Source organism: Notothenia rossii, assembly GCF_949606895.1.
Source record: "Notothenia rossii genome assembly, chromosome: 3".
Lineage (NCBI taxonomy): Eukaryota > Metazoa > Chordata > Actinopteri > Perciformes > Nototheniidae > Notothenia > Notothenia rossii.
The window spans coordinates 34,304,236-34,315,751 of record NC_136901.1 but is presented as its reverse complement, the minus strand read 5'-3'; the positions used below and the strand labels follow the sequence as shown (position 1 = coordinate 34,315,751).

At 40.7% G+C, this 11,516-nt stretch overlaps 1 protein-coding gene across 2 annotated transcripts in view; it reads left to right on the top strand.

The window, feature by feature from the left end:
• stim2b (stromal interaction molecule 2b) overlaps nucleotides 1-11,516 on the top strand; it is a 41,417-nt gene that overhangs the window by 14,183 nt on the left and 15,718 nt on the right. For both annotated transcript variants that reach the window (XM_079671407.1, XM_079671406.1), the window contains exon 2: nucleotides 7,150-7,280. In XM_079671407.1, the coding sequence (XP_079527533.1) occupies nucleotides 7,167-7,280 (114 nt within the window). In that variant the 5' untranslated portion in view covers nucleotides 7,150-7,166. The remainder of the gene's footprint in view (nucleotides 1-7,149; nucleotides 7,281-11,516) is intronic.

The window sequence follows — 11,516 nt, the reverse complement described above, 5'->3', positions numbered from 1 at the left end:
GTCGCACGGCTTTTTGTGTTTGCTTGTTGATGATTTTTTTCTGTTACACATCCTTTTGACATAGCCTAGGCCGCACCCTGGGGGGTAAGACAGCTCACCTGCCAGCTTAGCAGTAGCTCTAACATCACACAAAAACCCAAATCCATGTAAAAAAAAAGGCTTTCTTTGTGCAAGCATATCAAGACGGAGAAAGGACTTGTTTGATTTCTTCAGATTCTTTCCAACTTCATTAAAGCCACATTATAATTTTTTTATGTGATGCTCCGTTGAATAACAAACCAAAGACAACCAGGTCAGTTTTTTAAGTACGCTCACAAAGCTTCCATTTTAACAGCTTTAGCAAACTGATAGTAACATACAAACACTTTCTGTATCTTGTTTCTACCTCCCTAACTAACTACCTCTCTCTCTGCACTAGCCGGGGGCATTTATAGGAGGCTAATGATATCTGTGTCTTATTAATGGCTGCTGATGAGCTGAAATGGTAGACTCTCCAGAAGCTTTATTTACTTGCCTTTAATACTGACCCTTCAGCTTGACTTATTACGCTGCCATATGGCCGCTGGTTAAAGGGTTTAGTACACATGGACATCACATTGCCCCCGCACAATTTGGAGCATCTAATTGGTGTATTGAATGCCACTTGTGCAGTGCCCGTTCAAAACGTGCCTGTCCAGAACCAGCCAATTGCTTGACCTCGTGCTCTTTGAACAGCTTCCCATTGAGCACCAGCCGCGACATAGTAGCATCCCCTACCAATTCTACAGAATATATTTAATTTACGTACAAAGACTCACACAAAAATCGAGCTGTACCCAGCATGGGGCGGTGTAAAAGAACACATTTTTAAATGCAATTATATTCAACTTACCCTCACCAAAACAAACCAAAAATGATGGGCAAAGAGTTAGCAACATATATTTGGACTAAACCACTTTCCCTAGTAATATTTTAAGCGTTGAAGAGTCAATTTTATCAATCATACCTTGGACAATGTTTGCAGGGGTCCTCTCTCATTACACACAGACAGACAGACAGACAGACAGACAGACAGACAGACAGACAGACAGACAGACAGACAGACAGACAGACAGACAGACAGACAGACAGACGTTGCTTTATTTATCAGATAGAGGACTTGTCCCTGCACTGCCACTGTCTGTCATCAATCAAATGCAGGAATGTATAAGAATGCATTTAACATCTCACTTATCGTCCATACATCATAAATGCGTGAAAGCTGATAGGAGTTGGCACGGCGACAGTGGATCTAATGAACTGCTGACACGGCTGTCACAGTGTAATTATATTCTGTTCGACATGGAAGCGTGTCAAATAAACTTGTCGCTAAAGTTGAGACTAAAAAACTAGACTTTCATTTGATCAGGTTCAAGCGTGTCATTGTAAGCCCATACATGTGGATGTCACATGATCTTTTCACTGTTTTCAATGCCTTGATAAGTTCTTGAAGTATAAGACCTGAAATGAATCAACATAATCATATTAATAATTCATAATACAATAAAGAAATTACTTTTATAGGTTATTTTTGTGTTAAAATGAGATGCTTTACTGTAACAAAAAAAAAGTGCTTATTTTCATTGCTTTGAGGGAATTTTAAAGGGACCAATTTGATGCATAGACTTCTGACACTCAAATAAGATACCCAAAAGTAAATATATGCTTCGGATACATCAATACAAAATGCTGTTTGTGTACACAGTTTTTTGCTTGTGTATGCATAGGTAAAACAACAGTTTTTTTCCTTTTCTTCCACTTTTTTTCATCTGTATTTAATTGCTTCACAAGGCAACCTCATGACTGAACTTTGTCGGAGCGTATTTGAGATGTTTTCGCTGTCAGGAGGCTGAAACTCGAAGAGGTGAAACTCCTCTGTGAGCTCATCTGTCTCAGCTTGAGGAGTTTTTGCTGACATGTTCTTTAGTCTGCCTCCGCATGACTTGATCCCGGTTGAGTCTTCCGCCACCTGTATTGCCATTAAGCACCGTCTTCGGCACTTGAGAGTGTGTATGAAAATGTGTGTGTGTCGTCTGAGTCTGTAGTGAGAGACAATGTGAGAGAAGGAAATAGCTGAGGACGCGGAGACATGTTTGCGGGTGAGAAGGGGCCGCTTCAGCTCCCTTTGGCTCCACAGAGTCGCATGTCAGGCCCATCATATCCTTCTATCTTAATCCATGTCGCCACTGCCCGGATAATCTTACACTGGATCTTGGCTCTGCACCAAAGATCGGGTTTGAAGCGAGGGGGGGGGGGCAGAGGGCACAGGGCATGTAGTACTTTCCAACTTCCTTCCCCTTCCCCTCTTTTATATCAAAGAGGCTGTGTAATGTATTAAGACAGCTGGGATTTGTAGTTTTTACTGCTTATTGACAGAATTAGGACTGCGAATATCCCAAAATAATTACATTGTTTGTTTGAAAGAACTTGTCAACCTCTCAATACTTTCTAACTTCCTCACCCTGCCTCTGGCACTTACAGAATATATATTGTTTTATATTTAAAAAAAGACGTTGAAATTAATTTAGACTGCTGGGATTTATAGTGTTTAGTAACGGGGTTTTTTTATCTGGAAAGGGTATTGATATTGGATATTTTGAACTATTTACAGTTGCGGATTAATACACATATGTATTGTGTATGTATATAAGTATTTATAGAAGTAGGAGTGTGTATTTGGAATGCACGCAAAAACTACATTGTGTGTATTTTACGTATCAAAGGAACATGTCTGATGTTGCAATGGTTTGACTCATTGATGTGATTTTAATGGAGTTCTATGTCACAGAGAAGACTGACCCAATTGCATAAATAGAACAATTCATTCCTGTCTGTCACTGATCTGAGTTGAGCACGTGTGAAAAAAGGAAAGCAGAAAAACAAATCGTACTCCCAAACTGTCACTTCTATCATGTTGCCACACCAAACTTACATGAGGAAAAATGTTTTCGACACTTTGGAAAGAAATGTCGCTCTCTAACATTTGAACACACCCAGAATGCAGTTGGGTTAGCCAGCTAGTTTGGATGTATAAATTCACTCATACAAACATGTAAGGATGTCCATGTGTCTCAAGGGAAGAAGATGAAGGAAGTCCCCAAAAAGACATCTTAAAACACACTTCTCTCTGTCTCCTGTCACCTTGCTTCCTGTGAAAACAAAGACAGAACCTTTTAATGACATGCATATATATTGTGCAGAAATGTTGAGGTGTTGGGATTCACTTTAAAGGCAGCAGCTGACAGCTCAAACACTTTTGTTATCAGTTGCTTTGAAACCAAACCTGCCGCCCCCTGTGACAGCTTTTTTGAGTTATGGCAAAGTGAATTACTGTAAGACTGCTTGCCTGCTTTGTGTGTGTGTGTGTGTGTGTGTGTGTGTGTGTGTGTGTGTGTGTGTGTGTGTGTGTGTGTGTGTGTGTGTGTGTGTGTGTGTGTGTGTGTGTGTGTGTGTGTGTGTGTGTGTGTGTGTGTGTGTGTGTGTGTGTGTGTGTGTGTGTGTGTGTGTGTGTGTGTGTGTGTGTGTGTGTGTGTGTGTGTGTGTGTGTGTGTGTGTGTGTGTGTGTGTGTGTGTGTGTGTGTGTGTGTGTGTGTAACATCTGTTTGTGTGTCTGTTTGAGTTAGGGGGACCTCTGCCATTGTTGAGCTTTTACATCCTGACAACTGGGAGCCTGATGTTAAAAATAACCGAGTGCTTTCCAATTTTGTCATCTTTTGAGACTTGCTTCTCCCGGCTGTTTTGCGTGCGTCCCCCCGGAATGCTCGGGGTCACCGACGTCCACTTCCTGTCGCATGCTTCGTCATTGTCGCGCTCGCAACTGTCCCGAAACATATTTAAACATGCTCAAAATTAGGACACCTGGGAGAGGAAAGGCTTTGGCTGTCACATTTCTCACTAGGTGTCCCAGCTTAAAAACTGTCAGTTAAATACAGCTGGTTTTTTTCTTCTCCTTTCATCTCAGGATTATCTTTTACCTCCATTGATTTTTTTTAGAAAGAAAATCGGTTCACGAAGAGTTCTCCTCACATGACGAACAGATTCAGGCCACGAGTATAGAAAGAAATGACAATTAAATAAAAAGAATATTTCTCTTCTAAACAAAGAAAGTTAGATTCAGTACAAATGTGCAGTGTGTGTGTCTGTGTAAAACACAAGTCAATTATTTGTTCCTGTACCAAGCAGCCAAATAGATATGCATGCTATGCAAACAACAGGCTATGTAAACTGGACTGGTAGGCTAAGCAAATGCATTATGTAACTTGCTCTCAAGCATCAGATGCTTTTTTAGTATAGACAAAAAGGACACTGTTGAGATAAGGCTGATTTGAGAAAGAGCCTTAGTGTGTGGATAATCTTTCCTGTCACTGATAGACGCACATTTAGCATAGCTCGATATTTGTGTTTATACACCGGACACGTTTGGTAAAGGCTTAACAGGAAGATTCTTGTAGTCAGAGCAGGAAGGTTTTCTAATTGCAGGAGCTTGGTCAAAACACTATTTAAATATTTATATCAGAAACACATCGTCATGTTAACAGGTGGAGCCATTGTGGTGTCACCCAGTTCAATCAAATGACTGTTTCTGAACAACACTGTTATCCAACCTCTGGCACGGCTCCCCGATGAGGCCGGTCCAGTTTCTTCGCTGGTTTGTTCATTTGACATGGGCACTCTCCCCAGTGTCCACTCATCCAAACTTAGCCTGGGCACACGTCCAATCAGATGCCTCCTTTTGCTTATTCTGCAAATTGCCAAGTGGCAACTCTATAACTAACGTGTCAAGTCTTGTTTCAGTAAACAGATCCAACATCAAGAACCCAATAGAATCGCAACATGGTATACACTTTACTGTACATGATGATGTATACACTTTTTTTATACATGCACCCAAAATAGTTAGGACATGTTTGCAGTATTTGAGCAGTGAAATTATTTTACAATGTGCTTTAAAAATGTATAAGGATTTAAAAAATATACATACAGTTTTCTATATTTCCTAGAACTGTGTGTTAAGTATGTTGCTAAAAACATGGGTGCAATTAACATGCCTTAGCACACAGACTGGTAACAGATAAACAGCTAGCTTGGCTCTGTTTAAAAGTAACCAAAACACTTTCATTTGTTTCACTTTGGCTGAATGATAACATGAAATAACCTAGATATAAAGTATCAATGAGTGAGTGAGCTTTTTAAAATGCTCTTTAATAAATTGATAAAGCCAGACTAGCTGTTTGTAGCTGGTTAGCTTAGCGTAGCATGGAGTCTGCAGACTCCATGCTACGCTAAGCTAAGCTAACCAGCTACTGGCTCAAGCTTCATAAATAACATACAGACAAGAGAGTGTCATTAACTCTTAGCAATAATTTGAAAATTGTAGTTGAACTAATACTTTAACAGCCACAGATAATTTGCACATTTTCTACATTTTTCTTTAGACACTAAGACGTATGGAGCATTTGAAGTAGTCAACCAAGATGTCGAGTTGGTTCGGTTTGTGCATCCAAAGCTTTTCTGACGCTACACCACTTTTTGATATTTCTACTTGTCTCTTAGTTACAATTTCTATTTATTTCCTGGTGGCATTTCTGTCGTTCTCTGACTGAAAAACTCCTCTCATTGCTACTCTCTGATACGTGAGTTGCTGACTAATACTTGTTTGGGTATCCCTTGGCTGCTGAGTAACTTTGTGTTTGGTCTGAACCAGTTGCCAAACAGGGAGTGTCATTATTTGTTGGTTCTTGGACAAAGATTTGGCACTCCTGTGATTAAGGCTAAAGGTTTAGGAGTTCCTGTTATTTTGTATGCAGTAAGACTGTTCCTGTGGCTGTTCAGATCTGTGTGTCTGTGTGTGTTATGAGGATCCATTGAGACAGTTTGGCACCCGTCCAGCTTGAACTGTCCATGGCTTGGAGGACTGGAAGTAATGGGCTCAATTCCCCAGTGGGACGGGAGGGGGACTGAATAAAAACAAGAGGGGCTGCCTGGGGACGCTGCAGGAATGACAACAAGAGAGTTCAGTACTTAGTGGACGGACGGCAGCTTTGAATAGATGCTTTATATTATGTTGTTGTTGTTGTTGTTGTTAGCATTGCGTACAAGATATTAGAGATAACAGCCACAACTGAATCCCTTTAATGAGATGCATCACTGACTGCACTGTATTTACAAATACAGTGATATTTGAAAATTGAGTTAACCTTAGATGAGTGAGGGACTCGATGGGGGGCTAATTTTAACCTCACCGCCACTCGCTACCTTTCTAATGCACAATTGTGAATGTTAAGCACACAACCATGTATTGTTAGTTTAAAAAAGCATCTTAAAACTGCTCAAAAACATTTATTTCCTTATTCCAAATCAATCAAGGAAATGGCATTCATTTTTATAAATTCCTGTGAGACTTATGGTACACTCTGCTTGGAAAACAAAGTCATGTGAGGAATACCAGCATCTTTACTGTAAGCTGTTATTTTTTTTATTTTTTTTACCCTGCCATTCAAAAACACCTAGCATTTAGATCACAAAACCAATTTCTATTGATCAAATACCAACTACAGCTGTTGCTAGGGAATATTTTCATTATCCATGATCTACCGAGTATTTTCAAAATGACATGATTAGTCATTTGGTTTAGAAAACAGTGAGCTAGTCCTTGTTCTTCCACTGCCCATTACAATTCAAATGTCAGCCAAATATATTTTTGAATTTCTAACTAAAGGGCCTGGAACAATCAAATAATTGGCCTTTTGCATTGAAGAAAGGTCAATGCATTTCTGTCTGGCAACTGCTACCAAACATGCAAACACATCCTCATTCCACAACAATTGGTGCGTGATTATCTTTTGTCTCTCTTATATGAAACTATGTTCTGGCAAAATGTCTAAGTTTCATTACATAACAGCAATTCCTTGGCAGTCATGTAGTTTTGGATTCTTTGGTAACGATTATGTAGGCTGGTAAAACCTGCAGATCCTGCTCTAACTAAAAGACAAGGAAGTGCGCTAATTGCTAACCTGTTTGCTCCTGAGTCATAATAATTGGACATGTCATCATCCTACAAACGTCATCTTGCTTCTTGTTAGCCTTCGCCCTGACCCTTCCTCTCTTACCTGATGTTTTTGTCCCCTGCAGACCCCTGTCTCATCGTGATGCCGCCATGCATGGGCGAGGAGGACCGCTTCAGTCTGGATGCGCTGCGGCACATCCACAAACAGCTGGACGACGACAACGACGGGGGAATAGAAGTCAACGAGAGTGTGGAGGTGAGCTTTGGAGTTTAGGGTCGTTAAAGGGGACACTCAGGTTCAAAGTGTTGCCTGGAAACACACAACTTTGCACCTGGGTTGTAAACAACACCTGCTGTTACCGGTGTTTTGTAGCTCATTAGTTAACCAAACCAAACTTGTAAATGACAAGGGTGCTTTCACAAGAATATGATTCTTACATGTAAATATTAATATAACAGTGAGTAACCGCTTGTGGCAGCGTGTCAAGCTATGTAGCTATCCCAAAAAGTCAAAGGCATTTTATTATTAAGCAGTTAGTCATCGCAGGAGAGAAACTGGTGTCAGCATTTTTCACATAGTGACACATCCTCAGAAAGGATGCTAATATTTAAAGAACATTTGCATATTTCTTTGATATCTGTCACGGTTTATGGATTTTAATTTATATGGATGCATCCACAACTATACTCGCACATTATCACCATTTCCTTTGAAATGCGTTTCTTATATCAAGGCTTCATGGATATATTTATCATAAGCACAAACTCTACAGTTTAGTCGTTGGCAACGAGAAAGTCTTAGGCTCCTCCAACAAACCATCATGCAATATACTTCAAATAAAATAAAAATACATACAATAGGGCAATACAAAAGTACAATACACTGGTCATGAGAAAACCTTGATATTTTTGCGTTTAAATGAAAGTGAAAGCATATTTAGACGCATACAGCTCTTATAGGGTCCTAACTAGGGATGTAGTTGAAGTATGGTGGTGTCTGTCTGTCTGTCTGTCTGTCTGTCTGTCTGTCTGTCTGTCTGTCTGTCTGTCTGTCTGTCTGTCTGTCTGTCCGTCTTTCTGTCTGTCGAGGGGCAGGTTTCTGTGAGTAACTAGAGGGGTAAAACTGACATCTGAGAGTACTCTGACCTGGCGTGGCCCCGGCGACTCTCGGCAATCAACGACTTCTTACGTTCAAAAGAAACCACTCTGGACCACGGTCACATTCTGTGTGTGTGTGTGTTTGTGGTGGGTTGGTAGGAGTCCTTTTTAAATGGCTGAGAAGTGCTGGTGTGAGAAACAGTTATACCCCTCAGCCCATCGGTGGCCCCTCGGTAAAGAGCTGGACGCCTTATGAGTCGCGTCTAAAGACTCCTGAGGGTCAGTGTGAGAACTGGCCCCCTGCCCACACCAAGGCGACGTGCGACTGCATATTTCACCGACCCCTGCGTGTACTCTAACGTATAAGAGTATGTTACACCCTTTGTCTTTATAAGGGCAATGAGCTGTGTCCGTCTCTCTCCAACTTTTTTTTTGGCCAACTCTCATTACTGAGGATTTCCAAGCGTCTTATTTGGGTCCCTGGCAGCGGCTGAGCGGGCTTTCATAACATGATGGATTCTGCTTTCACCAAATTAGTGTCCGTCCATCAGTTAGTCAAAGGAAAGGTGCACATTGTCTCGGGACCGGTAGCTGAAACTACTAAAAGGGGGTTTTATCTGTCAGGTTTCCTCATATTAAGTGATAAGGGCTTGTGTTTTAGTCTCTTGCCGATAACGGGCTGTCTGGAGTACATTCATAACTTGTCATTAACTCCCTCAGAGAAAATGACTCAAATTAAGAGTCTTTATGCTACTTTGAATCAAATGTCTCAATCAATGCGTTCCCATGTAAACAATGTTGAGTACATTTAAATCAATTGTGGTTTTGTCTTCTCCTGTCCATGTCGATATGTCTTCAAGCAAGACACTCAACACCCACTATGTTTGCATGTGCCTTGTTTACTGTCAATTTCCTGTTACTGTCAGTCTCTTCCTGGCATTGATACATTGAAGGCAGTGACACAGTTGTGACACCTTTTTGAGAAGGTGACAAGTGGGGGGGGGAAGTCAGCCCGATCTGGCCTTCTGGGGACGAGACCTCTTCGCCCCTTACCCCCCTGAAAGTAACCTGACCCCCCGCTGGCACTTCTTGCTAGTTTACTCCCACATATTTTTCCCAAACTCGCGAGGTTGACTAAGATGCGAGGATGCATTTGTAACGTTATTGCCGTGGTCGAGATATCCAGTTTTTCATGACTCACATTTCAGAGATTCTTTTTGCTGGTGGTAAAAATGAGTATTTATCTTTTCAATCAATTTTTGTCTTTGTGGTTAAAAGAAATATAGGGTTATTAAAACGTTTTGTTCTACCTATTTAAGTCATTGTAAAACAAAAATTCAAAGAAATAGAAATGTAATCGGTTAACCCTAAATGGGAATATTTAATATATGTTATGATGGTAAATGTTACGCTCCCGATAAATAAAACCAAATTAAATATATTTTTGACAGAAAAAGAAAACCTTGCAAGCGTCTTCACACACTTATTTATAATTATTGAATGGAGGTAATGTGTCATTTATTTGTACAGGTGATACAGTAACCAGACACCTTAAGTCTTACATAAAAAGATCTGACTAATAAAACATTGTATTTGCCAAAGCTTATTTCTATTTACACAAGTAGTTTGTTTAAGCAATGAAATGAAAACAAATTCAATTCACATTAACTGTTTACAAAGCGACCTTATCAGCGAGTTACCTGGCAGCGCTGAAGAGTTACATTTGTATTACTCTTAAAATCCCGCTGTAACTTAACAACTATCAGTGTTGCTAAGTTACCGGGAAATGATCTCTCTCTGACATATTTAAACCTAGCAATGTTTCACAGTTTATAAAAGCACACATATAACGTACACACAGATTGCTTTGATGTAAACTGAGTCATTCTTGCTGCAGCGTGTGACAATGTTTCTTTAATCACACCACTGACGTATATCAATAATTGCTCTCCGTTATAATGGGCCATACACAAAAAGGGCACCCATTGATGTGTACTTAAACATATTGACACTGTTCAATGGTGAGCAAACACGGATGTGGAGCGGCCGACGAGTTCCACTTCCCTTTACGACTACAGTACTTACTGAGATGTTGCGTCACAGAGCTATCACTATGGCTGTATCGGAAAAAATAAAGGCTTTGGCTGCTTGTGAAGTTCATATTTGATTACTTTCTTGGTCAGAATCAATCGGAAAAGGTTGATTATTCGATACACAATGCCAATTTACCAGCATTGCCATACACTTGGAGCTGGCCAATATTAAGTGTATCATGTATAAGAGCAGTTTTGATCAAATACCTCCATTTCCTGACAGTATTGTTGAGTTGACGATTGATGAACGCAATATTGAAACAATGTAAATAGTGATTTCTGGAGGTAGAGGCAAATAATAGAACTACAAGAACAGTCTACATTTTTTTTTAAAAGACATCACTTCACTGTAATGCAGCCTTTAAAAATGTTGATGCATACACCTACTACTTTGTTATACTATCTCCAAAATCCAATTCGTTATCTCACATCACAATATTAAATATTCGATACATTTCCCAGCCCTGCATACACTCCCATGATTTTATGATATTTGAGTTGGTGTGAAATAAAGTGTATTTATAAAGTCTCTTAAGGGGTGGTGGGGGGTCTGTTGCTGAGTGCAGTCACAGGGCGACAGGTGCACGTCCTCTCCTCGGGGTGCTGGGAGATCCGTGTGCCAAGGAGACACTCGGTTGGATCGTGTTGCATCACTTTGAAATCACAAGAACCCAACTAACGTCACAGCAGGGCCGTGTGTGTGTGTGTGTGTTTGTACTTTATTCATCCTTGACACGCCATGTGTAGCAACCTGGTTGAACAATTAGGCTTGCATGTGAGATCTTCATCTGTGCAGGCATGTTGTAGACATGACTCACTGGAGTTTGGGCAGTAATGAACAGAAGAAACTCGAGGAGCGTCTAGGTTGTATCTGTAGAAAGGAGATTTGAGAAGTTTTTTGTTGACTTGTCTGGGAATGTTCTAATCTAGAGGGAACAAGAGCAGTGGCGGACTGGCCATCGAGACGTTCGGGAAGAATCCCAATGGGCCGGTCGGACGATGTGGGCCGGTCGGATAAGTCACTAGCACACACCCCCCCTCCCCGTTGACAATTTACTAGCGGTATTTACTTGCGGTACCGAGGTGGGCCAGCCGGATAAGTCACTAGCAGACCACCCCACCCCCCCCGTTGAGAAATCACTAGCGGTATCGAAGTGGGCCGGTCCCAATATCGCGAAATATCAGTAATCTGTATTGTAGCTTAGGGCCTTACAATGATGTGTATACGTATGACAACAGTAGTAGCAAATAAATCAACTACCAGTGACGCTTTAAATGGACAAATAGCTAGAAATAGAAAA